Raw genomic sequence first — 27,907 nt, 5'->3', positions numbered from 1 at the left:
GTGAAAAACAGCAAGCCAGTATTAATGAACTAACTTACAAAGAGATAGCTTTTATTCTGTGGAAAAATGACTTTCTCCCCAGCACCCCAAACAACAAGACTGTATTACAAATGAGAAAAATGTTTATTAAGGAAACAATTTACTGCTCTCCTTTAACAGATTTTTACAAACTAAAGCACAATATGAAGACAATTACAGTTTCAATCATTAACATATTACACATGGTACTTATTCTACAACTGGAAAGTTGCAGAAGTTTGTGACATGCCACTATAAATGTAAGTATTATTAAAAATTACAAACTGCTTGGTGATTACTTTGATAACTTCTTGAGCAGCAGCTCCTGTGGGAAAAAGGAGAAAAGTAAATCTTTAAAAATAATAAATTTTAAGAATTAAATAATAAAAGCCAGCCTGAGCCTGGTGGTGCATGCTTTTAATCCTAGCACTCAGGAGTCAGAGAGGTAGATCTCTGTGAGTTCAAAGCCAGTCTGCTAAATATGTGTTCTAGGCCAGCCAAGTGAGACCCTGAACAAACTTACTGTTCGTGTTTCCCTCCCCCCATCATTAATATATTGAAAACTCTCAATGCAAGAGAATTAGAAGGTGGAGCTTCTGGAAAGTGATTAGACCATGAGGGTAGAGGCCTCATAAATGGGTTTGTGCCCTTATAAAGAGATCCTGCAGGTTTCTTTGGACATCTTTAAAACATAATATGTGAGGAGGACACAACACAAGAAAAACACCATAGATGATTCTTGCAGTGAGCTCTCACAGATCCTAACTAGGTTGGCATCCTCATTTTGATCTTTGTAAACTATAAGAAATAAATTTCGGATGTTTGTAAGGTACCCATACAATAACTAACTTAACTGACTCAAAGAAATGGTGAGAACAAACAGATAAAGGGAGTTTTTATGAGAGAAATGGCAGTTTTGAACTGGACTCTGAGGTACAAAGACCTCATGTCTCAGGGAAAAGGAAGTACACAGGACCTTTAAGTCAAGTTAGTCTTTGTTTCTGAGAACTGTTGGGGCAGGAAGACAAAACAGGAAGAAGAGGAAGGAAGGTCTGAGTGTGTACTTGTGATTAGAAAGTTCAGTGCGGTTCGTGATCAAAAGCATCCTTCCCAAGGACTAATGACTGTTCAGGAGTTTAATATGGATGGCTGTGGGAAAAACAGAGGGTAGGAGAACAGTCTGGAGAGTTAACGATTAACCTAAACCACACAGTCTGCTTCACTGACCTCACTAATTAAAACAGCCAAGAAAACAAAGAGTTAATAGAAATAACTGTATTCTATAACAACAAATAAGTCATTTCATCTATAAAACTCACCTCCCAGGAACGCAGCAATGGTGTGTGGCTCAGCAGCTCCATATCGGCAACTAAAGGAAAAGAGGAGATTTCAATTTTCATTAGTCTAACCACAAACAGGGAGACTATTACTTCTGTATCCTCTAAAGAATACTCACAATTCATGGACGTAGTCATCTTTCACCATTACAGATAACCCATATTCCTGAAGGAAGCCAGTAAGACAGGACTTCAACTTCCCTATATCTTCTTCGACTTGATAGTTAGATACTCCTAAAAAAGTATATATATTATATATACATATATTTTTCATTAAAATAAATGTGTGGGCTGGGTGTAGTAGCACACACCTTTAATCCCAGCACCGAGGAGGCAGAAACAGGCAGATCTCTATGAATTTGTGAATACCCTGGTTTACACAGTGAGTGCCAGGATGGCCAGAGCTGCATAGAGACCCTGTCTGGGAGGGGAGGGGTGATTCAAATTAATGGCTATCTTCTTTACTTAATCCAGTTTCAGGTGATCTAATCAAAAACAGTAATATATGAAACTAAAGTATAAAGTACTAACATGAAACCAACATGTGAAAATATCTGAAATCTCTAAGTTAAGAGATAACTAAAATCTGTCACAAATTGAAGTTCAGTAAGTCTCTGTCAGGTCCGGCTTAGCTGATCAAGTGTGGACTCAGCAGGAACAAAACTGTGGGTTTGAACCTGAAACCACCTAAACCAGGCATGATGACACACACATAATCCCAGCATTCTGGTGTGGTTTCTGTTTAAGTCTTTGTTAATTATTGTTCTACAAGAGTAACACATAATACTCAATAATTATTTGCTCAAAGAACTAAAGAGAAAATACCTTACTTATGTCCTTTAAATTTTTATTTTATTTCTTTTTGGAAACAGAGTCTTATGTATTCTTGCTGGTCTCAAACTTGCTATGTAACCAGAGGTGCCTCTGAACTGTGGATCTTTAAGATTATACAAGTTTTTAGGGGCAGGAGGGATGGCTGAGAGATTAAGAGCACGGGCTGCTCTTTCAGAGGTCTTGAGTTTAGTTCCCTGTAACCACATGGTGACTTACAACCATCTATAATGAGATCTGGTGCCCTCTTCTGGCACACAGGAATACATGCAAGCAGAATACAGTATACATAAGTAAACCTTTAGAGAAAAAAAAAAAGATTATACAAGTTTTTCAATTATTGCCTTTGCAGACAACAAAAAATACTGAGCAAAGAAATCCCTGTATCTTTACAGTGTTCAAAGTTCAGAAGTCACTGATATATACTGCTTACGGGTTTTCTATTCCTTCAGGTTAAAGTCAGCAAGAGTTACCAAGTAAACTATGAGCTGGGAATGGTGGTACACAATATAGTCTTCTGAAGGAAAAACAAGATCAAGAGTTCAAGGCCAGCAAGTTCCAGGTCAGGCTTTACAAACTAAAAGAGCTGGTTGTGATTGTTCATGTCTGTAATCCTAGCACTTTGGACATGGAGGCAGGAGGATTGCTACAAGATTGAAGCCAGTGTAGGTTATACAATGAGTTCAAGGGCAACCTGAGCTATAGAATGAAACCCTTTCCTCCTCCCTCCCCCCCCCTCTCTTTCTCTCTCTCTCTCCCTCTCTCTCTCTCACACACACACACTTTAAAAAGACAAGAAAAAAAGAAGACAGGAGACATCTTAGTAACTTAAAATTTAGAATACTATTATTATGGAAAACAGAAGTCAACTATGACAACCAGCAGAAAAAAAATTTCCTTCATTACATATTCAACCAATATTCTTCTCTAATAGTTTTGAATCAGATGGTCTATAAGTAGTTAGCCTTTAAAATCAAATAGTAGTTCCTCTAAATACCCACAGACTACTAAAATTCAGGTCAAGTATGAGGTTTTATTTTGTTTTGGGGTTTTCTGTTCAGTTTTGAGACAGGGTTTCTGTGTATATCTCTGGCTGTCCAGGAACTCATGTAGATCAGTCTGGCCTCAAACTCCCAAGATCTACCTGGGATTAAAGGTGAGGGCACCATACCTGGCATCAAGCCAATTATTTATTCAAGATTTTATTGACCAAATGTGATAGTTCATGACTATAAATCCAGTACTTAAGAGTCTGATGAAGGAAGACCACAAGTACAAGACCAGCCTGAGATAAGTAAGATTCTGTCTCAAAACAATAACAACAAAAAAACCCCAAATGAAACAAAACAACAATAAGAAGCCGAAAGATTTTCTTTTTTGCTTTTTGTGAGGTTTTTTTTTTTCCCCCCTCAAGACAAGGTTTCTCTGTGTAGTCCTGGCTGTCCTCTAACTCACTCTGTAGATGGGCCTCAGACTCAGAGATCTGCCTGTCTCTGTCTCTCAAGTGCTAAGATTAAAGGTGTCTGTCACCACCATCTGGCTATTTTCTTTGTATCTGGTAAGTCAACTGCCATTCTTACCTGGGTATCTGCCATGCTGTTTATGAAATCGATCAACAGCCCGCAACATTAGGTATAAGACTATCTCACTGTCTGGATTGTCCATGCTAGAAACTGAAAGAAAAAAAGAAAAAAAAATAGTACAACTGGACAACTTACAGCATACAAACAACAAAAGACTGAATTCATACTTAAGTTTCAGAATCCGAGACAATCTTAGCAAAAACTTTAAGTATTTTATGAAAATAAAGTATAAAATTAAAAATAAGAAAAAATACGTTAACAAGTAATCCAGGAGTCTTATGGAATACTAGCTGGAGTCTCTATCAAAACAGAAACACAGCCGAGTGGTGGTGACACACGTCTTTAATCCCAGAACTCAGGAGGCAGAGACAGGTGGATCTCTCTGAGTTCGAGGCCAGCCTGGTTTACAAAGGGAGTTCCAGGACAGCCAGAACTGCTATTCAGAGAAACCATGTCTCAAAGAAATAAAACAAAACAAACAAACAAACAAAAAAATCAAAGCAGAAACATGATAGTGTTAGTTCCTATGTATAACAAACAATGCACTCAGTAATCTAAATATAGTGTTATGTATTTTTGTATAGATATGTACAGTACAGTAGGTTATGTAAATTAAAATCATTCAGGTAAATCTATAAAATAGAATATAAACTATATATTTTATAACACCATTTATTCAACAGTAATTATACACATTTTACTAATAATTTTAACCTAGCATCTAGTTGTACTTACTAATCTCATCTTTGTTGACTGTATCCAAACCATACTCCTCAGCTAAAGAGCGACATCTCACCACTCGAAGGAACGCAGAATTGCTGCCTGCAAAGAGTAAAGACTTCAGGGAGGCTGACAGGCGAACATGCTGAACAAGAAACTGGGGCTACACGATGGTTCAACAGTTACGAGATCGTGCTGTTAATGGAGAGGAACTGAGTTCAGTCCCCAGCATCCACATCAGGTACCTCACAAGTACATGTAACTCCAGCTCCAAGGGAACTTTACACCACTAATCTCTGCAGGTGCACATAGCCATACACAGGCATACACAGAATTTAAAAATAATAAAAATTTTAAGAATTTATTCATTAAAAATTGTATTGAGTGGCCACAGTACAGTAGGTTATGTTAAATACTGAATATCAATGGTATGAACTAATTCCTGCCTTGGTTTTATTCTCAGTTTTGTTGTGCAGGAAAGGCTTAAGACATAATTTTATATGTCCACGTGTATGTTCCTTGGGGCTTCCTCTGCTTAATTGATAAGCCATCTCTCTAGTCCTGCAACTAACTTTTTTTAAAAATATTTATTTATTTACTTATTATGTATACAATATTCTGTTTGTGTGTATGCCTAAAGAAGAGGGCACCAGACCTCATTACAGATGGTTGTGAGCCACCATGTGGTTGCTGGGAATTGAACTCAGGACCTTTGGAAGAGCAGGCAATGCTCTTAACCACTGAGCCATCTCTCCAGCCCTGCAACTAACTTTTTGAAGCTTTTACTTGTGTGTGTGGTGTATGCATGCATGTGCTTAGCCCTATGTATACATGTGGTTGATAGAGATTGATTCTGAGTATCTTCTACCAATCTCCACTGTATTATTTTTTCTTTTCTTTTTTTGTTCTCCAATTTTTTTGTATAAATGTAGAGCTCACCATTTCAGATAGACTGAACTCAGCTCCTCATGTTTGCATGGCCAGCACTTAACCTACAGCATCACCTCCCCAACCTACACCTGACGCAAAGAAAATGTTCCTACCCTGACAATTAGGAGAAAACCCAGAAGCCAGTCACAAACTATCTGGCAAATTCTTAATTTCATTACAGTCACTTATCACAGATCAAATGAGTACCTATAGTTCAGTCTTAAAATTTCCTTTTTATTACAAGATAATAAAATAAAATTTACCTAAGGATACACACACTCCAATTTGAGAATGCTGATCATTTAAAATTCTGGAGAACATTCTCAGTGGCATATTTTTATCAAGAAAAAGAAGGAAATTAAAAGGACTTACAAAATAATTTTAATTCTTTTTCTGAAATGGACTCTGGTGCCTATAAAGAGATAAATGCAGATTTATAATAATGCACACGCACACACACAAAGATAACAGCGGGCACAGTACAAAGCCAATGGCTGTGAAATGAAAAGCTTTCTCCAAGAACTGAGAGAACACAGGCAAGTAGGCACTTCTGCTGAAGAAACAAAAAGCCAGGGTAATGCCTTCTATCTCTAGCCTCTCCCTGGCTGAATCCCTCGCCCACAGGGAGAAGTACTCACTGTCAAGGGGCAACATGCTCAGCAGCTTACCTGGCCAACAGACTGAAGCAATTTGGCAACGTGATTACCCACAGCAGCAGCATCTTTCTTTGCTTTTTCACGGTAACTGAAAAAGAACAACAACCCAAAATAAGCAAGTTCTAAAATTAGCAACACTTAAATCATCTTTAAAAAAAATATTTATTTATTTATTTATTTAATTTATTATGTATACAATATTCTGTCTGTGTGCATGTCTGCAGGCCAGAAGAGGGCATCAGACCTCTTTACAGATGGTTGTGAGCCACCATGTGGTTGCTGGGAATTGAACTCAGGACTTCTGGAAGAGCAGCCAGAGCTCTTAACTACTAAGCCATCTCTCCAGCCATGAGTCTTTATTTTTAACCGTTTTCCTTTGGTCTTCAATCTTTCATAACTTAAGGAATCAATGACTATAAATAAATACCTATTATCCAGGTATCCTACCCTGACATACACAGACTTATAAGGTTGGGTCTCCATGGATGTAACCTTTTGGTAACTGGTGTATGGATCTGATGACTCCAAGGGTACTGGCTTGGATTCTTCCAGGGCCAAGTATTGCCACACAGAGATCTTAGTCAGTGTCTAGCAAATCTCGGATGTTTTCCTAGTCTAAGTGTTGAAACACTGAAAATTTAGAAAAAGATAATTGAAGATAGAAACTAGTATTACTTTAGGGACATTGCTCAGTAGTAGAGTTCTTTCTTAGCATGAGTATGAGGACCTAGGTTCAATCCCAATAGTCTCACGCTCACCCAAAAAAGAAGTATGGCCTTACCTGGAAGAGAGACTCAGCTTTAATACTGATCATTTTTACAAAGAGGTAACATTTAAAATATATATATGTGTATGTGTATATGTGTATGTGTGTGTATATATACATATATATATAATTTAGATATCTAAACATTTTTAAAATATAACATTTGAAAAGATTACAATATAATAATAATAATATATAATATAATAATAATCTGTATTATTAGGCAGGTTTGAAGTATGTGATTTTTCCTTGGACTTAACTTCAACAAGGGAAGCTGTTAGTTCAGTATTTTCTTGGGTCCTCTGTCAGAAACCAGGGTCCTGAGTCCCTCTAGCAGGGCAGATATAAGTAGTCTGTTACAGTTTAAAAACAGTCAGCAGGGTGTAGTGGCGCACACTTTAATCCCAGCACTCAGAAGGCAGAGGCAGGTGGATTTCTGTAAGTTCAAAGTCAGCCTGGTCTACAAAACTAATTCCAGAACAGTAAGGGGTACACACAGAAGCCCTGTCTCAAAAAACAAACCTAACAACAACAAAAACAGTCACTTACACATTCTGCAATTTTATGTATTTGTTTGAATCTGCAATCATATCCGGTATTGTGCCTCGAACAGGTAAATTTCCTTGGCCCTCTTTGGCCACAAATTCCTTTAAGGCACGGGCTAATATCCAAAAAGATGGAGTCTAAAAGGAAATAAAAAACTACAAGTGAGGAGTGTTTATTTTGAGCTGGAGTATAAGGCAGTAGTATCTTTACTTCTTGTTACCTGTTTGGTGATATTTATGCAGCGATCATCATTAAATATATCTTCAATACTGCATGGGACCTAACAAAGGAACATGAAACATTTATTTACATTAAGAATTCTGTCCACCTTTACTTTCAGTGCTATTTCTTCAAATAGGATCTTTGCAGTTTCAAAGTGCAATAAAATATCAACTTCTGATGTGTTTAGTTTTTTTTTTTTTTTTTTTTTTGGTTTTTCGAGACAGGGTTTCTCTGTGGCTTTGGAGCCTGTCCTGGAACTAGCTCTGTAGACCAGGCTGGTCTCGAACTCACAGAGATCCGCCTGCCTCTGCCTCCTGAGTGCTGGGATTAAAGGCATGCGCCACCACCGCCCGGCGTTTAGTTTTATTTAGAATCAGAATCTGACGGCAATCTCATGGGGAAAGAGAATGAAAGAAAACCCTCTCCTGTCCACTGCCAGCATTCCAGACAAGCCTATTCTCCTGCACCACACATGGAGCAAGTCATTTATATCATTATATTGAAAACAGCAAAGATTATGGGTATTACTACACAGCTAGATTTTAGGTTGCTCATGGTTTCCCAGCTTACGAAAATTTCAAAATCCATGTACCCTAATTCAAGGCTGTTGAAAGAGACAACCACTCTGACAAATAAATAAGTAATTATCCAATTTTATTGTTAGCATTGTCACCACCCTAATAAAAACTTTCCAAACCATAGGCTTTGATTCTACTATTGTAGAGAGTGCTTAGTGACAACGACTTGACTGGTCTCTCGGTTTCCAACCCCACACCCTCTAGTCTACTCACAAAAGTCAAAATAGTCCTTTGGATGGCCCAGTGTAGTGGCACACACCTTTAATCTTGCACAAGTAGGCAGAGGTAGGGTCAACCTGGTCTACTACTGAGTTCAAGGCTAGCCAGGGATACATACAGTGAGATCCTGTCTCAGCATCAGATTTTTCTACACATTTTCAACATTTTCTCCAACTAAGATAGAAGATGTTCCTCAGCTAGACCGACTTACAAGGCGTACACAGAATACTGTTTCACCATCTTCAAAATGTCTACAGCGACTTCAGTGCTTTTCTAGTATCAAAGGCAGTACTCTGGCTATAAATTGTAAAAAAATTTTCTAAAAATCTTCCAGGTATCTTATTCCATAGCTCTCCAAATTAAAAACAAAACTGAGCCACCACTGCCCAGCTGAGTAGCACTTCTTTTGACTAGCAAAATATCATTTATAATTCTTATCTCCAAGTTTTTAACTATTCATAAATTATATACTTAAAATAATTTAAATATTTCTCTAAATAAAAAAGAACAAAAATAATTTGTTTTAATGGCACTATATGCTGAAGCACTAACATCATTTTAATAAAGATAACAGAAAACATTTTTTAAACTTTTCTGAGACACAGTTTCATGTAGCCCAGCTGGTTCTGAACTTGCTGTGCAGCCAAGGATGACTACTGATCTTCCTGCCCCCTTCCCAAGTAGTGGACTTATAGGCATTCACCACCATGCAGGGCTCAAAATGGTATTAAAAGAAAACTCAAGTTTTGGACTAGGCATGGCACATACCTGAAACCTCAACACTTGAGAGGCAGAGGCAGAAGTATCACAAGTTCAAGACTAGCCTGGTTTATACAGCAAATCTGAGGTAGCCTGAGGTAGGAAGATCTCGTCTTTTAAAAAAATCATTAAAAATTAATCAAGCTAAGTCATAGGTACTTACTTCTAACTTACTATACATTTAGGCAATATTATGGTAAATTGTTATATCAACTCTCATATCAGACATTAGTTATGACTTCAGTAATTCTTTTAATACCTGAGTTATATTTAGTGCTGTGTTCACATTTTTAATAGCTTCTTCAAAATTCTCTTCATCTTCTGGAGCTCCATTCTCACTCTTTAAAATCCCTATTAAAGTAAGAAATGTAAACAAATAATGACTTTCCACTGTCTTCCCAACACGGAAAACCTTATGAGGCTCTAAACAAAGGATCAGAATGCTGAGCCTTAGCAAGAGATATCGCTAGCATTTGTTCTTATAATATTGAAAAAAAATTTATTCCCAAGGGAAAAGTAAAATTAAAAACTCATGATGACATCATCCGACAAGAGAAATCCAATAAATATTGGCTTCAAACAATTATTTTTTTTCAAAATTTATATAACACTTAATGCAGAAAATTACCTTGTCTAATCAAATCTCTGAAGTCCTCTTTTTCTTTATAGCTTTTAGGAATTCGTCCATTTGTCTAAATTGATTAAAAATTTGAAAGATCTAGTTATCAAAACTCATAATATGGAAATTTAGTATCTAAAGTTTTCCTCATTCTCCACAGTAAGATTTCATTAAAAAGTGTCATATATATTTTATATGTATACATGTCATATGTACACACATATATGTTAATATATATACATATAATATATACCAGTGACATCAGAAGCTCTCAATTTGGAAAGAGTAACTGTAAGCCATTTCTTTCCATTCATTTCTCACAATAGTTTCAGAATGAAATTTACTGAAATTCTAATGTTAATTAAAAGATTGCTGGGCAGTGATGGCGTACACCTTTAATCCCAGCACTCGGGAGGCAGAGGCAGAGGTAGGCGGATCTCTGTGAGTTCAAGGCCAGACTGGTCTACAAGACCTAGTTCCAGGACTAGAACTACAAAAATCTACAGAGAAACCCTATCTTGAAAAACCAAAGAAAAGAAAAACAATCAGTATTGAAAGAGTGATAGCTAGATTCAAACTTAAAATCTCTCACTTGCAATCCACCCTCACCAGGAAAACTTAACCTCCCACACCCTCAAAAGAGCTTGAAAATACAGTCACATATAATTTAAAAAAAAAAAAAAGACGTACTTCACTATACCACTGTGCTAAATATTTAGCTATGATCACAATCCATGGAGTATGGCTGTGGTCCTAAAAATGAGACACAAATTGAAGAAAATATCAATATTAGTTAATGTTAATTTTTCACTTATATCATCTTATTTTCTTCCAATACATATGAAGTAATAAACAGAGACAAATGAACTGGTTGTAGAAATGATTTTAGAAATGATTTCTGAGTGGCTATTGAGTAGCTTAGTGAGTAAAATGCTGGCCAGACATGGCTATAAGCTGAAACCTCAGTGGATGGAAGTCAAGGCAGGCAGACCCTGGCACTCTCACTGGCCAACCAACCTAAATAAATGGCTAGCTCCAGGCTCAGTGTCAAAACACTGCCTCAAAAAACAAAGCAGAAAGCAACTGAGAGAACCTGAGGTTGATCTCTGGCTGCCACAGGTATATGCACAGCTTTCTGTAAACACACACACAGAGACAAAGAAAGGCTGAGATTGAGGTTGATATTAAAGGCAGAATCTACTTTAACCCTGATGTCAGGTATACAATAGTCCCTTTTGTTTCTTCAGCAAGAAAACAGCCTCAGACACACCACCCAATGGTACAGCTGAAATCTCTTAATTTGAGGTATCAATACTAGACTGAAAAATGAGAACTTCCTGTTTTCTGAAAACCAAATGAATATCTGCATTTAATTAACTGTAGGTTGAAAAGGAATATATGCTCATTATAGAATATGTTACAAATATCATTATTTCTGTAATGAAATATAGTTGGCATGGTAATTTTCAAACTCTAGAAATTAAGTTTTGAGACATTTTCAACAAACATACCATTGAAATTTAAACTATTCATATATGTGTGTTCTGTTCTGGAAGAAAGGTTGGCTTCCGCTTTCTGTTACCTGTCTCATCCTCTTGAGTGCTAGGGTCACAGATGTGCACCACTGTATCTGTCATAGTCTAACTATTTTTAAAGTACATGTACCTAAGGAGAAACAAGGCCACGGGGAGAACTTCTAGGATAAGTTAATGTCCAATTTCTTCACTTAGGTAGTGACTATACAGCAAACTTCAGTTTATCTACTTTTCTTTTTAAAAGTTTTTTTAGTCAGGTGTGGTGGAACATGCCTTTTTTCTCAGTACTTGGGAGGCAGAGACAGGCGGATATCTGTGAGTTAGGTGCTAGTCTGGTCTACTGTTGTTGTTGTTCTTCTTTTTTTTTAACTTTAGGGGAAATAAATTTATTGAAAAAAAACAAAATAAAATACTACTGTGTGATCTGGTGACAGAAATATGGAAGTTTACAATACTTTGAAGCACGATTAATAAAAACTCAGAGGCAGAAATTGTGGTTCAATCTAAAGGTTAGAAAAGCAAAGCAGTCAGCCACTGCCTCTTACCTTGACCTCAGTCCAAAAATGGCGATCCTACCTCCATGAATCTCAGAAAGAGCCTGAGTCTCTGAGCTGTCTCCTCCCATTTTATATTCCTCTCTAGGGCTGGGATTAAAGGCATGCACTGCCTGGTTTCTATGGCAAACTGGTGAGGCTACTGGGACTAAAGGTGTGTGTTACCACTGTCTGGTCTGGAAGGCTGACCAGAGAGGCTATTTTACTCTCTGATATTTAGGCAAGCCTTATTTATTAAAATACAAATGAAATGCCACTATGATATTTTTTCACATTGTGTGTGTGTGTGTGTTTACCCACAAAAAAATCTTAGGTTAAAAAAATGTAAAGCCAGGCACAGTGGTACATACTCTTAATTCAGCACTCTGGAGGAGGCAGAGACAGGAGGACTATCACAAATTAGGGTCAGACTGATCTATACAGCATGTTCTAGGCCAACCAGGGTTATTCCTTGAGACTCTGATTCAAAAGAGCCAAAAAAAAAAAAAAAAAGGAAGAAAGTTTAACTCTAAACTTAAGGTCTCGCTCTCTCTCTCTCGCGCTCTCTCTCTCTCTCTCTCTCTCTCTCTCTCTCTCTCACACACACACACACACACACACACACACACACACACACACACGTAAACCACCAACCTTTTTATCCATATGCTCCAAATCATAAGACTGAAAATGTTCTCTCAGTTCAGGAAATGGCTTGTCTAGTCGTAGATCCTCCAATGCATTATCTGGATGAGATTCTATTACTGTCAAACAATACCAAAAGATATATTTAATTCTTTAGTAATAATATACTATATTATAGGAACTTAAGACACATACACACACATTGTGTGATTGGGGGCTGGAAATTGGGAGGGGGGCTTACTCTATAGCCCAGGCTAGCCTTGAACTCATAGCAATCTTCCTGCCTTATCATCCTAGTTGCTGTTATTACAGGCATGAGCCACCAACACCTGACGGGAAACCTTTAAAATTTTTTTTTTTTTTTTTTTTTTGAAACAGAGTCTCACTTTAACCTTGATTAGCCTGGAACTGAGTATACAGAACAGGCTGATCTCAAGTTCACAGAGAGCTGCCTCCTAGGTGCTGGAACTAAAGATGTGTACCACCATGACCAGTTGGAATTCTATAATCCTGATGGTCACAGTGCCTACAGAGTTTTTTTTCACTGTGTTACTGAATTACAACTTATGTATAGTAAACACACAAATCATGAGTTGTATGGGTCTGTTTTCTTTTACAGCAAACCCAACCTTGCCTTGAACTCTAGTTTTTCCCAGCTCAGTCTCCTTCCTGCTAGGATTATAGGCATGTATTACTACATCTGGCTGACTATAAGTTTTAATGAAAGTACGATTCCTTTAGAACAGAATTTGTTACTATAACTGAGAAAGCTTTGCACAGGCAACTCCTGGCACTCTATCCTCCCTTCTCCATCATCTTCAGCAGAAAGCATCACTACCTATGTAGACCTCTTCCCTAGAAACTTGAGGATATCCTGGATGTTTGCTCCTTTTACCACAACATCAGTTACTTCTCACTTCCTGATCTGACTTTGGACACTGCTCTCCAAATACAAATCAATGTACACTTTTAATGAGTGTTTGTAACCAGATTATAATTCTGCCACTTGCCATTACAACTCATAACAGTCGCAAAAGTAGTTATGAAGTGTCAACAAAAATAATATTATAGTTGGGAGTCACCACAACATGAGGAAGTGTGTTAAAGAATTACAGCATTAGGAAGGTTGAGAACCACTAGTGTACTGCCTGTGTCAAAGTGACCCACGCACTCTTGTTAGGTAGCCGTAAGTGCCCAACTATGAGCTGGGGAGCAGAAGAGACCAGGCACTTACATAGCTGTCAAGCCTCTTAACAAGATGAAGTAGTACATTATGTCTCTGATCTACATCCACCTATAATGCTATGTAAGGCAAAAGCAGACAAAAACCTATTGAATCAGTCTAGACAGATGCTCAGTGACTAAGAGAAGTGGCTACTCTTCCAGAGGTCCCAGGTTCAATTACCAAGACCAACATAGAGGCTCACAACCATCTGTAACTCTGGTTCTTGATGACATGAGGCTCTCTTCTGGACCAATGCAGGCATTAGGCATACACTTGCTACATAGCCATAGATATAGGCAGGACATTCACACACATTTTAATAAGTCAAAAAAAAAAAAAAACCCTACTAAATCCAATTGCCGCTTTGAACCTGCACCAGAGATGCACTGCCATAAATTTGCTTCATAATTTCAAACTGACTTTCTAAAATTACAGCTCAAGCAACCAATAGCAAGTCCCACATGCTTAACAATTTTACCTGTATGTTCTTTTATAATAATCCTCATATAACCAACTAGTCCATATGTCCTACAGATCAAAAGAGGGATCTGGGAATTCCAGAGGACATCTGCTAAACGCAGTAATGTACTGTAAAGGAAGGCAAAGTAAGAACATAAGCAAGTGAGCATATGCCAGACAGGGAACTCTCTAACAGAAGCAGGCAAGGGCAGAGTGCAAAGCAAGCAATTTCACTTGGCTGCAACCTCAAAAGTGCTGGACCAGAGGGATATGAGACCGTAGTCTGTTTTATTAGGAAGAATGCCGGTGAAAGCACTACACTTTTTTTTTTCAGACAGGGTTTCTCTATGTAACAGCCCTGGCTGTCCTGGAACTCGCTCTGTAGACCAGGCTGGCCTCAAACTCACAGAGACCAGCCTGTCTCTGCTTCCTGAGTGCTGGGATTAAAGGTGTGCACCACCATGCCTAGCTCTATCTAAACATTTCTAGTAGTAGTGAAACACATTTATAAAACCCATGTATATACTACAAATCTTCCTGTAATCAATAATAAATAGTTTGTTTTTAGTTTTCTGGGTTCTGAGATTTCTGAAACACCAATCTCACTATGTAGCTCAAGTTAACCTGAAACTTACTGTGTAGGCCAGGCTGGCCTCAAACTTAAAATCTGAGTACTGCAATTACAGGTATGTAGCATCACACCTGGCTTCTAATTAGTTTTTCATCACTTAGCAATATCTAATGTTCACTTAAAATACTCTAAATATATCCAAATATCTCATTTTTTTCTTTCCTATCCTTTCAAAGCTTACAAGAGCATCAAATTAAACATTACTATAAGAATTTCTGAAATCAGACTAAATGTAAAAACAGACGAACATACATAGCGAAAACTATGCAAATCAAATAAGACTAAGAGAGATATTAACACCTAAAATTTACCTTTCAAGAAGCTGAGTTGCAACCACAATAGTAAACCTACAGAAAAATGAAGGATCATTGTCTAGAAGGTTTTCTGGACTCTAAATAAGACAAGGGGAGGAAAAATTCAACAATTTCACATATTAAACATGGCAGAAACAGCTATTTTAAAAATAAATGAGTTGACAAATTAAATTCCAACTAAATACAAATGACACAATGATTCAAAATTCTATGTTCTGGGTCTTTGAATTATTTTTAAAAACATACTGTAGCACAGAAATAACAAATATAGTATTATACCTCTTCCACAAAACTTCCAGAGACATCGCTATTTAGTTCTTGTAAGAATTCCATGGCAGCTTGAGCTCGGTTCTTTGAAAAACAAAGCATTTGACTTGAATTAGAAAGTACTTAGCCTCAAGTTGATCCCAAATCTTACAGATTAAGAAAAACTCACTGAAAATTTCCAAATTCCATGCATAGACGTGACAATTCTGCTCCTCAGTACTCAACTGAGGCTCAAGTACAATGTCACTCAGGGCTGAACTAGATTACCACCACCAGAGTTCTTAAATAAACACAGTATTTGATCTCACTTTTCTGAACAGGTAAATGACAAAAAATAGGTGGCAGGCAGGATTATACTGGATCAAGTTCAGACCCACTCCAACCACCCACATCTATAATCCCATCAAAGAGTGGCCAATCACTAAATAAGTGCAACTTGCTTTCAGAATATGAACACAGATTCTAAGGTTTTCATTTGAAATACAAAAATAAAGAATTTTCTAGATAACACCTCTGACTAATTTCTTTTTTAATTAAGATTTTTTTTAAATATAATCTTTTCTCATTTTACATAACTATCCCGTTCTCCCACTCCTTCCTCTCCTCTCACTTTCTCCACCTTCCCCCCAACTCCACCTCCCATCCACTCCTCAGAAAGGGTAAGGCGCCCCATGGCGGGTTAACAAAGTCTGACACTTCCAGGCAAGCAAGACCAAGACTCTCCCCCCATATCTAGGCTGAGCAAGATATCCCTCCAAAAAGAATATGCTTCTTGATACCAGTTCAAGCTCTAGGTATAAATCCTCGTCTCCCTGCCAGTGGCCCCACAGACTGTCCAAGCCTCACAATCCACTAAACATCAACATTATTTAAGACTTTAATAAAGGACAGTGTAAAATCACAGGGGCATTCTAAATTCTTCAACTACCAAAAGATATTTACCAGATTAGAAAATGAGCTAAGCCAACTTTCACTCAGAAAATAAGGTCTTTTAAAGTCAGAGCTTTTCTAGCAGCCAAGACAGAGTGGCGTTATTAGATGCTCACACACAACCCTGCTTTGTAGCCGTGACTGCTTACCTTGCCAATACTGCTTTTTTGAAGGAAAAAACTAAAGGGAATAGAAAAAAAAAGCCAAGATTTATATGGATATAAAAGAAAAGTTGTTTACCATTTATAATAGTGTGTGTATTGATTTCAAAAGATGAATCGTTGTGTGTGTTACTGTCTTTACCACTAAGCTATGCCCCAGCCCACAAACACTATTCTCATAAAGACTATAACAGTCTCCGTGGAGGAAGAAAAGCAGACGGGTTAGTAAATCAGTGTTCTCTAAGGCACACATTTCACAAGATGCTCTGAGAGAAAAAGAGTTCCAAGATTGCAAAAGAAGAATCACCATATAATGATATACCTCCTTGGAAAGTCAAAATATACCTGATAATAGAGTTTTATCGTAAGTAAGTTTTAACCTCCTGTGAACCATTCCCCAAACTCTTTTGGCCATTAACTCCATAGTCCCATTTAGAGCTGTTAACATCTCCTATAAACAGTGCTCAGACACCTGGAAAACACTGTGGGGAACTGCTGGCTTTTGCAAGAAATCACAAAAGATTCACTCAGGCTTCCTCCCACATATATGCCAGTCACATCCCAAAGGCCCAAACGCAGGCTGCTCATGAGAGTCAGGGCACAATTTTATGGCAAAGGCACATTCCGTAAGAAAAACATGTCTGGGTGGTGGTGATGCACATCTTTAATCCCAGCAATCAGGAGGCAGAGGCAGGTGGATCTCTATGAGTTTGAGGCCAGCCTGGTCTACAGAGTGAGTTCCAGGACAGCTAAAAGCTATACAGAGAAACCCTGTCCCGAAAAACTCAAAAAAAAAAAAAAAGAGAGAGAGAGAGAGAAAAGAAAAGAAAGAAAGGAAGGGGGAAGGAAGGAAGGAAAGAAGGAAGGGCGAAACCTTATACTCAGCACATTCTACATAATCAGCTAGAGAAGCAACATTAATACAACTTCCATTATTCTCTGCCTCCTGAGTGCTGGGATTAAATGCATGTGCCATCATGGCTAGCTATCACTCTTGCTTATTATATCTGATGTCCTAAGTATGACCATTACTCTGCACCAACACTACAGACTTATGAGAAAAATGACTACTGCCTTGTACTAACAGCAGTAAAGACAGTCACTGTGAGTCCCGTTTGCTAATGGCCAACTTCCCAGCACTGTCCCAGCACTTCATCTTTAGTCACTCTTCTTTACCATAACCTAAACATAGGGCCATGAGGGTAAATTAGTACTCAGGCCTCACTCTGCGTGCACTGCTTTCTCTAACAGGTTCCTATTTAAAAGAACAGGACATACTTGTTTCCAACATCTTCTCCGCTGACCTGGTTTCCATCAATAATTGTAAATGATCCAATACCTGGGGAGACAGAAGACAGTTAAAATATGTTTTGGTTTGGCTTTACCCTCACCAATTTAAATGTCAGTATGCATGTGCCACTGCACACGTGTGGGGGTCAGAGGCCAACCCATGGGAGTTGGTTCTGTCCTTTCGCCATATGGGTTCCAGGGATCAAAGCCAAGTGTGACAGCAAGTACCCATCCACGAAGCCATCCTGTCAGCCAAGAATATGTAACTCTTTATACAGACCTTAAAGAAGTTACCCAGAATGCAATCACCAATATTACATTACCTGGCAGTACCAAGTTTTTAAGAATTTCAGTTCCTGTAGCTGTTGCATTTATTAGGCAAACATGAGCAGATTCCAAAGCTTCCTGTCCATGATCACCCCACAACCTATAAAACAAAACAGATTGAATATTGAAGGATTCTCCAAAATATGACTTTCTTATTTGAATAATGATATTTAAAGTATTCTTTCATAAAAATAACATATAACATATCACAGCAAATGTGAGATATGAACTGATAATATTGTGGGGTTATCTGACAATGTAACTGAAAACTTTGATAAATCATCCTTTGCACGATATAACCAGTACTATTAAGCTTTGTCTTTCTAGTCTTTGTTCTCCTCCTTTGAAAGCAAATAATGTATAGCCCAGAAAGCCTAGAGATACACTCATCAACATTAAAGAAAGGTCTTAGCCAAGTGAAGCAGCATGCACCTTTGTCTCAGCTATTCAGGAAGCAAAGCAGAAGAATCCCTCAAAGCAAGTTCATGGTCAACCTGAACAACACAGTGAAGCTCTACCAGAGAGAAAGGGGGGGAGGGGAGAAAAAGAGAGAGAAAAAGAGAGAGAGATAAAGAAAAAAGAGAGAGAAGAAAAAAAGAGAGGAAGGCAGGCAGACATCTTGCACCTAAAACCTAGTCTGTTCTCAATTTCATTTCTTCAAGTGATGTGGAGTCAGTACATTTAAGATCTTGATATAGGACATTTCCCCTGTGACATCTACAAGAATAAGCAAAAGCTTTATCAAGAAACTTACTTATTATCATCTGGAAAAACCTTGCATTGGATTCTGCAGAAGTGCTTTAAAACATAATAGACAATATTAATGCTGCCCTTGATTGCCTTCCAGATGTTAAAGGTAAGACACCATGCACTTCAGACACAAAACCAGCTTTCATGGTATAAAAACTGGTGAGGGAGAAAACCACTGATAATCCTTTCAGCTGTAATGCCTATGACTCACAAAGGTGCCGACCACATGGCATGATGGCCATGGGGGTTCAATAGTGGCACTCCTATCATGGTGGTGACCAACAGCTCTCCCACTGGACTTAAGGCCTACTCAGCAGGAGAGAAATCATACCTGTTACTGGAAACTTAACCAACGACCCAGGGCCAAGAGAGGTCATGGATGCTAGAGAAGAACCGGTTGCCACCACTTTACTAACTAGCATAACGTCTACCTGCATTCTAAATATTTACTCTTACACCCACAGATAAGTGTAGTTCTGACCACTCATCATAGAAACTTCTCTTAGAAATCATTACAGAAATCATTGCCGAGAACCACAACCGGTCAAAAAGCAAAGAATGATCATGGGGTGCTCAGATTTAATTGATATATCTACGACACAACTTCTGTACCTAAGGCTCAGAGAACATCTCGAAGGGAGAAGAGGCAGAGAGAATGTAAAAGTCAGAGGGCCAAGAAATCGACTGTGAGACTATGTCTCCTAGAAATGACAGGGAAGGTACATCTTTGATACCACAACAATGTGGCTGCCCAAATAAGGCCTGAAGAACTAAAACACTAACATACATGCTAACATGGAAGGGGGAAATCTCAAGAGATCCCACCCACAGACAGAGAACTACAGGCAACTAAGGAATGCAGAACATCAGTTTTTCTCACAGATGAGCCCCCCCCCCCCCCACTGGTTAGCGAATATCAAGTGGCCAGCTGCGGCACACCACGCCTCTGCACTTTATGCGCCAACATAACATTCATGAACTGGGCAAGGGGCTGGAGATTGAAACACACAAAGATACACAGCAGAGAGACACGAGTCATCTTTGAAACAGAAATGCCCACTTTATTATGTCCAGGGGCAGCTTATATAGGGGTAGCCACGCCCCAGTCAAACGCACCAGAAATCATTTCCCTGCCATCAGGAACTCCTGAGGGTCTCGTGCTCAGGGCAGCTGCAAGAATTATAAGTTGTTTACCAGAAATTCAGGATCTGGGGGTTCACAGCTCCCAACAGCCAGCCTTGAGATCATATACATATAGTTAACACTAAATGGATGAGCAGGTTGTATTTAAATATTTGGGGGGGGTGGTGTGTGTGTGTGTGTGTGTGTGTGTGTAACAGAGAAAAAGAGGCCATGATCTCAAGAAGGAGCAAGGGGGTACATAGGAGAAAGTGAAGGAAGGAAGGAAGGAAAAAAATTATATAATATTTAACTGAAAAATATATAAAATCAAAATATATAAAAATAAAATAGCAAACTGTAGTGATATTATATTTGTGTTCTAATAAATAAAGTTTGCCTAAAGATCAGAGTGCAGAGTTAAGCCATGAGAGGCCAGAGACTGATGGCACACAACTTTAATTCCTGGACTCAAGGCCACCCTGGGCTACAAGAGATTGAATCTGTCTAAAAAGAGAAATAGAACTCACACCATGGTGCTCGACCATGGTGCTCGGGAGTCACACGCCGTTAAACCCAGCACTAGGGAGGTGGAGACAGGAATGATATGGCTGGGCAGAGAGAGGTATAAGGCAGGAGGAGACAAAGGCTCACTGCAGTCTGGGGTTTGGTGGAGACCATTGTAGTCTGCAGTCATGCTGAGGGCAGGATCACCCCTTTGTCTGAGCCTTGGTAGAGGTTAAGAACTCTCTAGTGGATTGGCTGCTTTGCTTTTCTGATCTTCAGCTTGAACCCCAATATCTGTCTCTGGGTTTTTATTACTTGTGCTACAACCAACGAATATTCTAATAGCATGATTAAGAGATGCATACATTAACAAACACAGAGGTGTAATAAGAATGAGAAATGTAAGTTATAACTTGATTGATACTGCTATATCATTAACAAGTTCATGATTACACACATGCCATGGTTTGGGGGCCAAGCTGGTCACCTTTACTTCCCCACTCCTCAACACAAAAAATACACACCCCAAAGAAACCCCAACCGACCAACAATCTACTATTTTCTCTTCAGAACAGGAAATCCAAATTATTTGAAAACGTCACTGTCAGCAAGTACGATTAGATGCCGGAGGACTAAGAAAAGACTCTGACATTCCTTCCCTGTCACCAAAATAAAGCCTAGCCCAACAAACTGCTCCATTTGCGTTTTCGTTTACTGGACATCGATCTCTTCACTTTAAAGGTCCCAGAGCTGCTGGCAAAGGGCTCTGCCTAAGAGAACTGGTCACTGAACGGCTGTCAAATGGAGGCATAGCCTGGAAAAGCCACACAGACCAGAAACCGACTTTTTCTTTTCTACGGAAAGGTGACACACGGTCTTATCTGTAATAAATGGTAGAATAGTTGGAGAATGAGTCTTAGAGTATTGGTGCATCCGTTTTCTTGCTGGCCTGAGAGCCAGGCCTTGATCAATGGCTGCTACCAGCTCGTCCAACTTCGTCTGTTTCCTTCTGACCCTTCTAAAGCCATAAGCAGTTCTTGTTAGGAAGGATAAAATTTAGTACTTTAAGGAATGGACTCAATAAAAATCCTCTCCCAGTGTCTAGTAACCTGACGTATCCTCTCAGTTTTGTTGCCTGTGGGTCTACCTACACTACACACAAGAGTGTGTAAGAACTCACAGTAGTTACAGTTGTGTTACCGCTTGGGAGAAAGGATGAGTACGAAAAAGCTGGACGGCCCCAAGTTGAAACACGCACAAGTCTGGACCAGTTACCTAATTTACGAGTCTTGGTTTCCCTGTCTGTATCAAAGATCGACTGCCTTCAAGGACAGTCTCAGAGCTAAGTGTCTAAATCCCTGACACGGTACTAACAAGGTGCTGTCAGGACAAAGGGGACTTCCCCCCTTTAGGGACACAGAGTATCATGGGAGCTCCTGAGAGCAGAGGTGGTGGCAAGCACATTCACAACTTCTACGGAGTCCACACACAGAACATAATAAAAAGGAACGGAGAGGGAAAAAAATAAAAAACAAGGATGGAGAAGTAGTTGAAGGATCCACCTGATGGTGTAGACAAGCCCTGATCGTTAAGGTATTTACAAATGGCAACTGAGTCCCAGAAATGCAGTTAGCATGAATTAAGACATTCATTATTTTTTAAGACAGTGTGAACAACAACAAAAAAAATTAACTTTTTACAATGATTACATGTTGAAATGGTAATATTTTGGACATATTTTGGACGTTAAATAAACATTATAAAAATTGATTTCAGGGTGGGGGGGGGTGAAGCTCCGTTTGGCAGCTTGCCAACCATGCACGATGCCCAGAGTTCCATCCTCATCAGCACCTAATAAAATGGATATGGCGGTCCACACAGGTAATCTCAGCTGTTGGGATAAAGAAGCAGGAGGATTGCTGCAAGTTAGAGTCTAGTCAGGCCTACATAGCAAGTTCCAGGACACTCAAGGGTGAAAGACGGAAACAAAGGAGGAAGGGCAAAAACTTATTTTTTGAGCCTGGCCTGGCAGAGAACATCTGTAATCTCAGCACTTGAGAAATAGATGATTGAGTTCAAGGCCGCCTAGGCTGCTTAAGGCCGTTTCTCAAAAATAAAGGGGTGGGGAGGGGGCAGTAGTAGCAAAATTGGTTCCCTATCTCTTTTTACTCTCCCCATGCCCAGATTCTTTCGTCTGTAGCCCAAGCTGGCTCCCAATTTCCGATTCACCTGCCTCTGCCTCTCAAGCGCTAGGATTATCAACCAGCGGCCGCCACCACGTCCGGCTTCTTTGAACTTATTTTAAAGGTGCGTAGCTACAGTAAAAATTATAATTACGAACACATATTGCTCACCCGAAAATAGCATTATGCATTTCTACTGGACAGCGCTGGCGTAGAACAACACTGCGGCCGGGATGGGGTGACCCCCGACCCCCTTGTTCCGTGAACAAGGGGGCCGGCCGCGATCGTGCAGCCCAGGTTCGCGGCCCTGCGGGAAGGGGCGCCCCGGCCTTCGCCCAGCACGCTGGCCAGTGACCGAGCCCGGACCGCCGGCTCCCCACGCCCCGCACCGCCGGCCGCCGCGTCAGGCCTGAGGGAGGCCCGCCCACGCCGCCTAGGCACTTGAGCCCCGCAAACCCGCCGGCTCGTTCCCTCGGAAACCCTGGCTCACCTCAGCTGCCGATCGTACTTCTGCTCCTTGAGTAGTTTGCCCTGCTGCGCCATTGCCGTGCCCGCGCAGCGAACAGCGAAACCGAGGGAGTAGGCCGCCTCCCACTCACTGGCGCGCAGGCGCACTAGGCGCCCTTTGGAGACCGCGGCCTTCAGCGCGCCGCCGGTAGGGGGCGCCGCCGCTGCACTGCGCACGCGTCACCGGGAAGCCCGGCAAACCAGAATTAGGTAGTGTGTTTCTCTGTACGTGCCGTTATTGTGGGAAACTCCGCTTTTTAAATCAAGCCGGCTTGGATTTTAATTGCTAATTGTAAAAATGGCTGTTTCCCGTTCAAGCCTTCATTTTGTTCACCTGTGCAATGGGAATGCATAGTTCTCCCATTTTTAAAATGAGATTTTATTTGTTGGAGGCACAGTCTCGCCTTGTGGCCCTCGCTGGCCTGGAACTCACTAGTAAACCAGACTGACATCGAATTCACAGAGAAGATCTGCGTCCCGAGTGCTGGAATTAATACTAATACCTCCATGAGCGGCTTGAACTGAGATTTTAAATACAGAGAGTCAGACTCTGAAAAGTTCTTGTATGATCGACTTTCACGACGATTCCTCAGGTTAACCCATTTCTCTCCTCCTGCCAGGAGGCAAGCCCACACCTTGAGGACCTGTTTTGAACTACAGAGCCAGCGGCTCCCATCAGTGAGGCAAACACTGATAAACCTCAGCTCCTTTCTGGGTGAGTTCACAGTACCTAAGAGCCAGCTAAGGGACAGTACACCAGCAGACTTACCAAGGTGTCTCTCCTATATAGAGAAGCTCCCCCTTTGGGGTAGACAGAGGAGTCCCACCCCACTGTCTGCGTCCCTCCAAGAATGTTCCCTGTCCAAACGATGCTCAATCGTGCCAGAAGGACATGTGCTCAACTATGTTCATAGCAGCATTGTTTGTCATAGCCAGAACCTGGAAACAACCTTAATGACCCTCGACTGAAGAATGGATGAGGAAAATGTGGTACATTTACACAATGGAGTACTACACAGCAGAAAAAATAACAACATCTTGAATTTTGCAGCAAATGGGTGGAGCTAGAATACATCATTTTGAGTGAAGTAACCCAGACCCAGAAAGACAATTATCACATGTACTCTCTCATAAGTGGTTTTTAAACATAAAGCAAAGAAAACCAGCCTACAAATCACAATCCCAGAAAACCTAGACAACAATGGGGACCCTAAGAGAGACATACATGGATCTAATCTACATGGGAAGTAGAAAAAGACAAGTAAATTGGGAGCATGGGGACCTTGGGAGTGGGCTGAAGGGGAGGGGACAGGCAGGGAGGAGAGCAGAGAAAAATATAGAGCTCAGTAAAAATCAATAATTTTTTTTAAAAAAGGAATGCTCCCTGTGATGGAGGGATGGGATGATACTTTGAACAGGAAGGAACAGTATCATCTCTTAAGAGTTCCCTCATTGCCAGGTGGTGCTTGCCTTTAACCCCAGCACTTGGGAAGCAGGGACAGGCAGATCTTTGAATTCGAGGTCAGACTGGTCTACAAAGAGTTTCAGGTCAGCCAGGGCTACACAGAGAAACCCTGTGTTGGAAGAGAGAAAGGAGGAGGGAGTTCCATAAGGTAACAAATAAGAAGAGGTTTGGGAGGCTTGAGAGGCAGCTGAGGCTGGCTCTGAAGACCATGAACAAGAAGAAATGTAAAGCTGCACTTGTCGTGTGACACCAGATTACTGTCCTGTGGTGGCCAATGCTAAGGAAGCAGTTGGTGCGCAAGTTGAGGACAGGTGGAAGCAAGAGGCTTGGTGGCAACTAGGGAAGGAGATAAGGATTCCCTTCTGCATTCCAATCTCTACAGGGGCCTCCAGGTTAATGATTGCTAGATCCCAAGACTGCTATCCCAGCTCATCCTGAATGTACACTTTCACACACAATCCCTCCATCCGTGAGAGGTGTGGAGGGATCAGAAGAGGTTTGACAATAATGTTGTAGCGCTGATAAATGCACTTCCCCTGGGCACAGTGTCAGGACTGAGGTGAGGACACACCCTGCCATGACTTCCCTTCCAGTCCCTATGGAACCCAACCGATGGGAGAGAAAGGCACGAGGCTTTCCCAGCTCCTTATGTGCGTCTGTTGTCACGTTTCCTTCTCCAGTTAGACAGGTGAAAGATGAGAGATAATAAAATACACCCAGGGACTGTGAGAAGGCCCAAAGTGACAGGTGGAAGTTCACTACAGAGCCTCTCACGCACAATGGCACCAGGAAAGGAAAGATCAACAAATGTGATTGGAAATGAAATACACCGGGGAGGGGGCTACTGCCTGCGAATGCATGATTTTGAGAAGGATTGAGGTGTTGGTGTCTGTAAAAAGATACCTCAGAGCATGCATTTCTTGCAATTGTTTAAATATTTATTTATTTATGGCTGTGTACAAGAATGTCATAGTACATCTGTGGAGAACAGAGAACTACTTGCAGAGGTCACTCTTCTTCTTCCACGCAAGCTCCAGGGAAAACCCAGTTCTCCAGTTTGGCAGGAGCCTTGACCTTCTGAGCCATCTTGGTGCCTCTCCTTTAAGGAAAAAAAAAAAATTTTTTTTTTGAGACAAGGTTTCTCTGTAGCTTTGGTACCTGTCCTGGAACTTATGACATTCTCACCCACTGAGGTTTCACAGTGTTGGGGTGATAAGAAGAGTTTAATTCCTTTTTGTAAACAAGCGTTTTATGGTGCTTGACAGAAGAGACTAACATTTACTGTTTGTGCATGCGCAGCCTGCTTTGCACACCAAGAATAGGCTTGGAATGGGAGAGGGAACTAGCCCCCCTTGAGAATTAGAAACAGATGTTATCACATTTCTGGCCAGACCCAATTCAAGTCTGTTATCTCATCCATCCTTGTTGATCTCTACCCAGAGACACTGGTCTATAGTTTTAGGGGAAGTTGAAGACAGCCTATGATTCGTGAGAGATCCACCAAGAAAGAAAAGAGGAACATATCTTCTGGTGCTTGGCCACCAGCCCTGCCTGTCTGCCCTTGACCACTTTTGCCCTTCTTCACCAGATGTTCATCGTCTGATTCTTGTCTCTCTCCCTAACCTCATAAGGCCCTGAGGCAACAGTGGGTCTGTAATGTTCATGGTCACATCTCTCACAACATGCCCCCCCCACTTAACATTTGCAAAGTGATCGATAAATGCTTGCAGAATGAAAGGATGAAGGAAAATACTTATATATTTACCTATTTGTTTTTATTTATGTATGTGAGCCCGAGTGAGTTTATGTGCACCGCCTGAGTGCAGAAACTGCTGGAAGCGTGAAGAGGGCGTCAGATCCTCTGAGACTGCAGTTACAGAAGCTAGAAATTGAACCTAGATCCTCTGGAAGAGCAGCCAGTGCTCTTAACAATTTAGCTATCTTTCCAGACCCTACTTTATTTTCTACACTTTAAAATGTTACTTGGGAATTGAATGTGGTATTGCATGCCTTTTATCCAAGCACCGGGGAGGCAGAGGTGAGCAGATCTTTATGAGTTCAAGACCAGCCTGGCCTACATGACAAGTTCCAGACCAGTCAGGGCTACATAGTGAGACTGTGTCTCAGACAGACATACAGATCATAAAATATGGGGGTTAGCAAGATGACTTAGCAGGTAACACCTAATGCTGAACTTGACAGCTGGAGTTGGTAGCCACATGGTGGGAAAAAAGAGCTGAGTCCTGAGAGTTGTTTTCTGACCTATACACATATGCCATGGCATCTGGGGACACACACACACACACGGACACGGACATATGTGCTTGCACACATAAAAAAAACAATAAATAAAAAATAAATATAAAATAGTTACTTTCATTGGCCAGATGGCTCAGCTGGTAGAAGTGCCTTCCAAACCTTGTGACCTGAGTTGGATCTCCAGAACCAACAGTGGAAGGAGAAAACTGACTCCCAAAAGTTGTCCTCCGACCTCCACTGTCATGCATGTCATAGCACATGCCCCAAAGCCTCCTCACATGCATACACAATAATAAGCCATTTAAAGTGATACTGGGCAATGTAGGTATCATTTAATCTGGCCACTTTCTTTCTTTTTTTTAAATATTTATTTTTATTTATTATGTATACAATATTCTGTCTGTGTGTATGTCTGCAGGCCAGAAGAGGGCACCAGACCTCATTACAGATGGTTGTGAGCCACCATGTGGTTGCTGGGAATTGAACTCAGGACCTTTGGAAGAGCAGCCAATGCTCTTAACCACTGAGCCATCTCTCAAGCCCCCGCCACTTTATTTCTTGACATTTATCCCAAGGAAGTCATCGCATGCGCGCGCGCGCACACACACACACACACACACACACACACACACACACACACGATGAATGAATGAGAATGTTCAGTACAGTGATATTTATACCACCGCAGTGTATGAAGAGTCAGTGTGAAGTTCTCCAAGGCTAATCAGGCAGAAACATGCTTACTTAGGGCAGTGAGTGAAAAGGCTGGTGACCAGGCTATATACATAATCTTGGTTGCTTACACATAGTAGAAAAGCCCAGCCTGAGAGTCACTAAAATATTAGCAGTGGCAATGCTTGGAGGGGGTGTGTGTGACAGCACAGTGACTTACATTTTCTTTCATGTGTTTTCCTGATTCTGCAGTGAAATGTGTCTCTATAATTTGAAAAGAAATGCTTGGGGTTTTAGATTCTCCAACAAACAACACAAAAGAGAAAGGGTAGAAATCCTAGGAA

The 27,907-nt window shown here is 40.4% G+C and overlaps 1 protein-coding gene across 1 annotated transcript; it reads right to left on the bottom strand.

Moving 5' to 3' along the window:
• Positions 1-104: 104 nt before the first annotated feature.
• Nae1 (NEDD8 activating enzyme E1 subunit 1) lies at positions 105-23,258 on the bottom strand. The gene is made up of 20 exons (XM_041649934.1): positions 23,151-23,258; positions 18,098-18,201; positions 17,763-17,823; positions 16,473-16,503; positions 15,406-15,477; positions 15,124-15,203; positions 14,201-14,310; positions 12,507-12,616; positions 10,475-10,537; positions 9,794-9,857; positions 9,425-9,516; positions 7,608-7,667; positions 7,391-7,524; positions 6,088-6,163; positions 5,792-5,831; positions 4,505-4,591; positions 3,767-3,859; positions 1,475-1,589; positions 1,338-1,387; positions 105-343 (listed from the first exon to the last, which is right to left on the bottom strand). The coding sequence occupies exons 1-20, from the start codon at positions 23,201-23,203 to the stop codon at positions 234-236; spliced, it is 1,605 nt and encodes a 534-aa protein (XP_041505868.1). The 5' UTR covers positions 23,204-23,258; the 3' UTR covers positions 105-233.
• Between the last annotated feature and the right edge of the window lie 4,649 nt (positions 23,259-27,907).

The sequence above is a fragment of the Microtus oregoni genome, unplaced genomic scaffold, assembly GCF_018167655.1.
Source record: "Microtus oregoni isolate MIOR12 unplaced genomic scaffold, Mior012 000004F_ref0000308, whole genome shotgun sequence".
In the NCBI taxonomy this organism is placed as follows: domain Eukaryota; kingdom Metazoa; phylum Chordata; class Mammalia; order Rodentia; family Cricetidae; genus Microtus; species Microtus oregoni.
The sequence above is the reverse complement of the archived record's forward strand: the minus strand, read 5'-3'. Positions and strand labels throughout refer to the sequence as shown.

What these genes read in the sequence shown, in the direction of transcription:
- Nae1 (XM_041649934.1), bottom strand. Translation starts at nt 23,203, where the DNA reads ATGGCGCAGCAGGGCAAACTACTCAAGGAGCAGAAGTACGATCGGCAG. An exon ending in TATTATAAAAGAACATACAG is followed by an intron (nt 12,617 to 14,200) that starts GTAAAATTGTTA and finishes ATTGTTTGACAG; the next exon opens with TAATAGAATCTCATCCAGAT. An exon ending in CAGAGATTTGATTAGACAAG is followed by an intron (nt 9,517 to 9,793) that starts GTAATTTTCTGC and finishes TTACTTTAATAG; the next exon opens with GGATTTTAAAGAGTGAGAAT.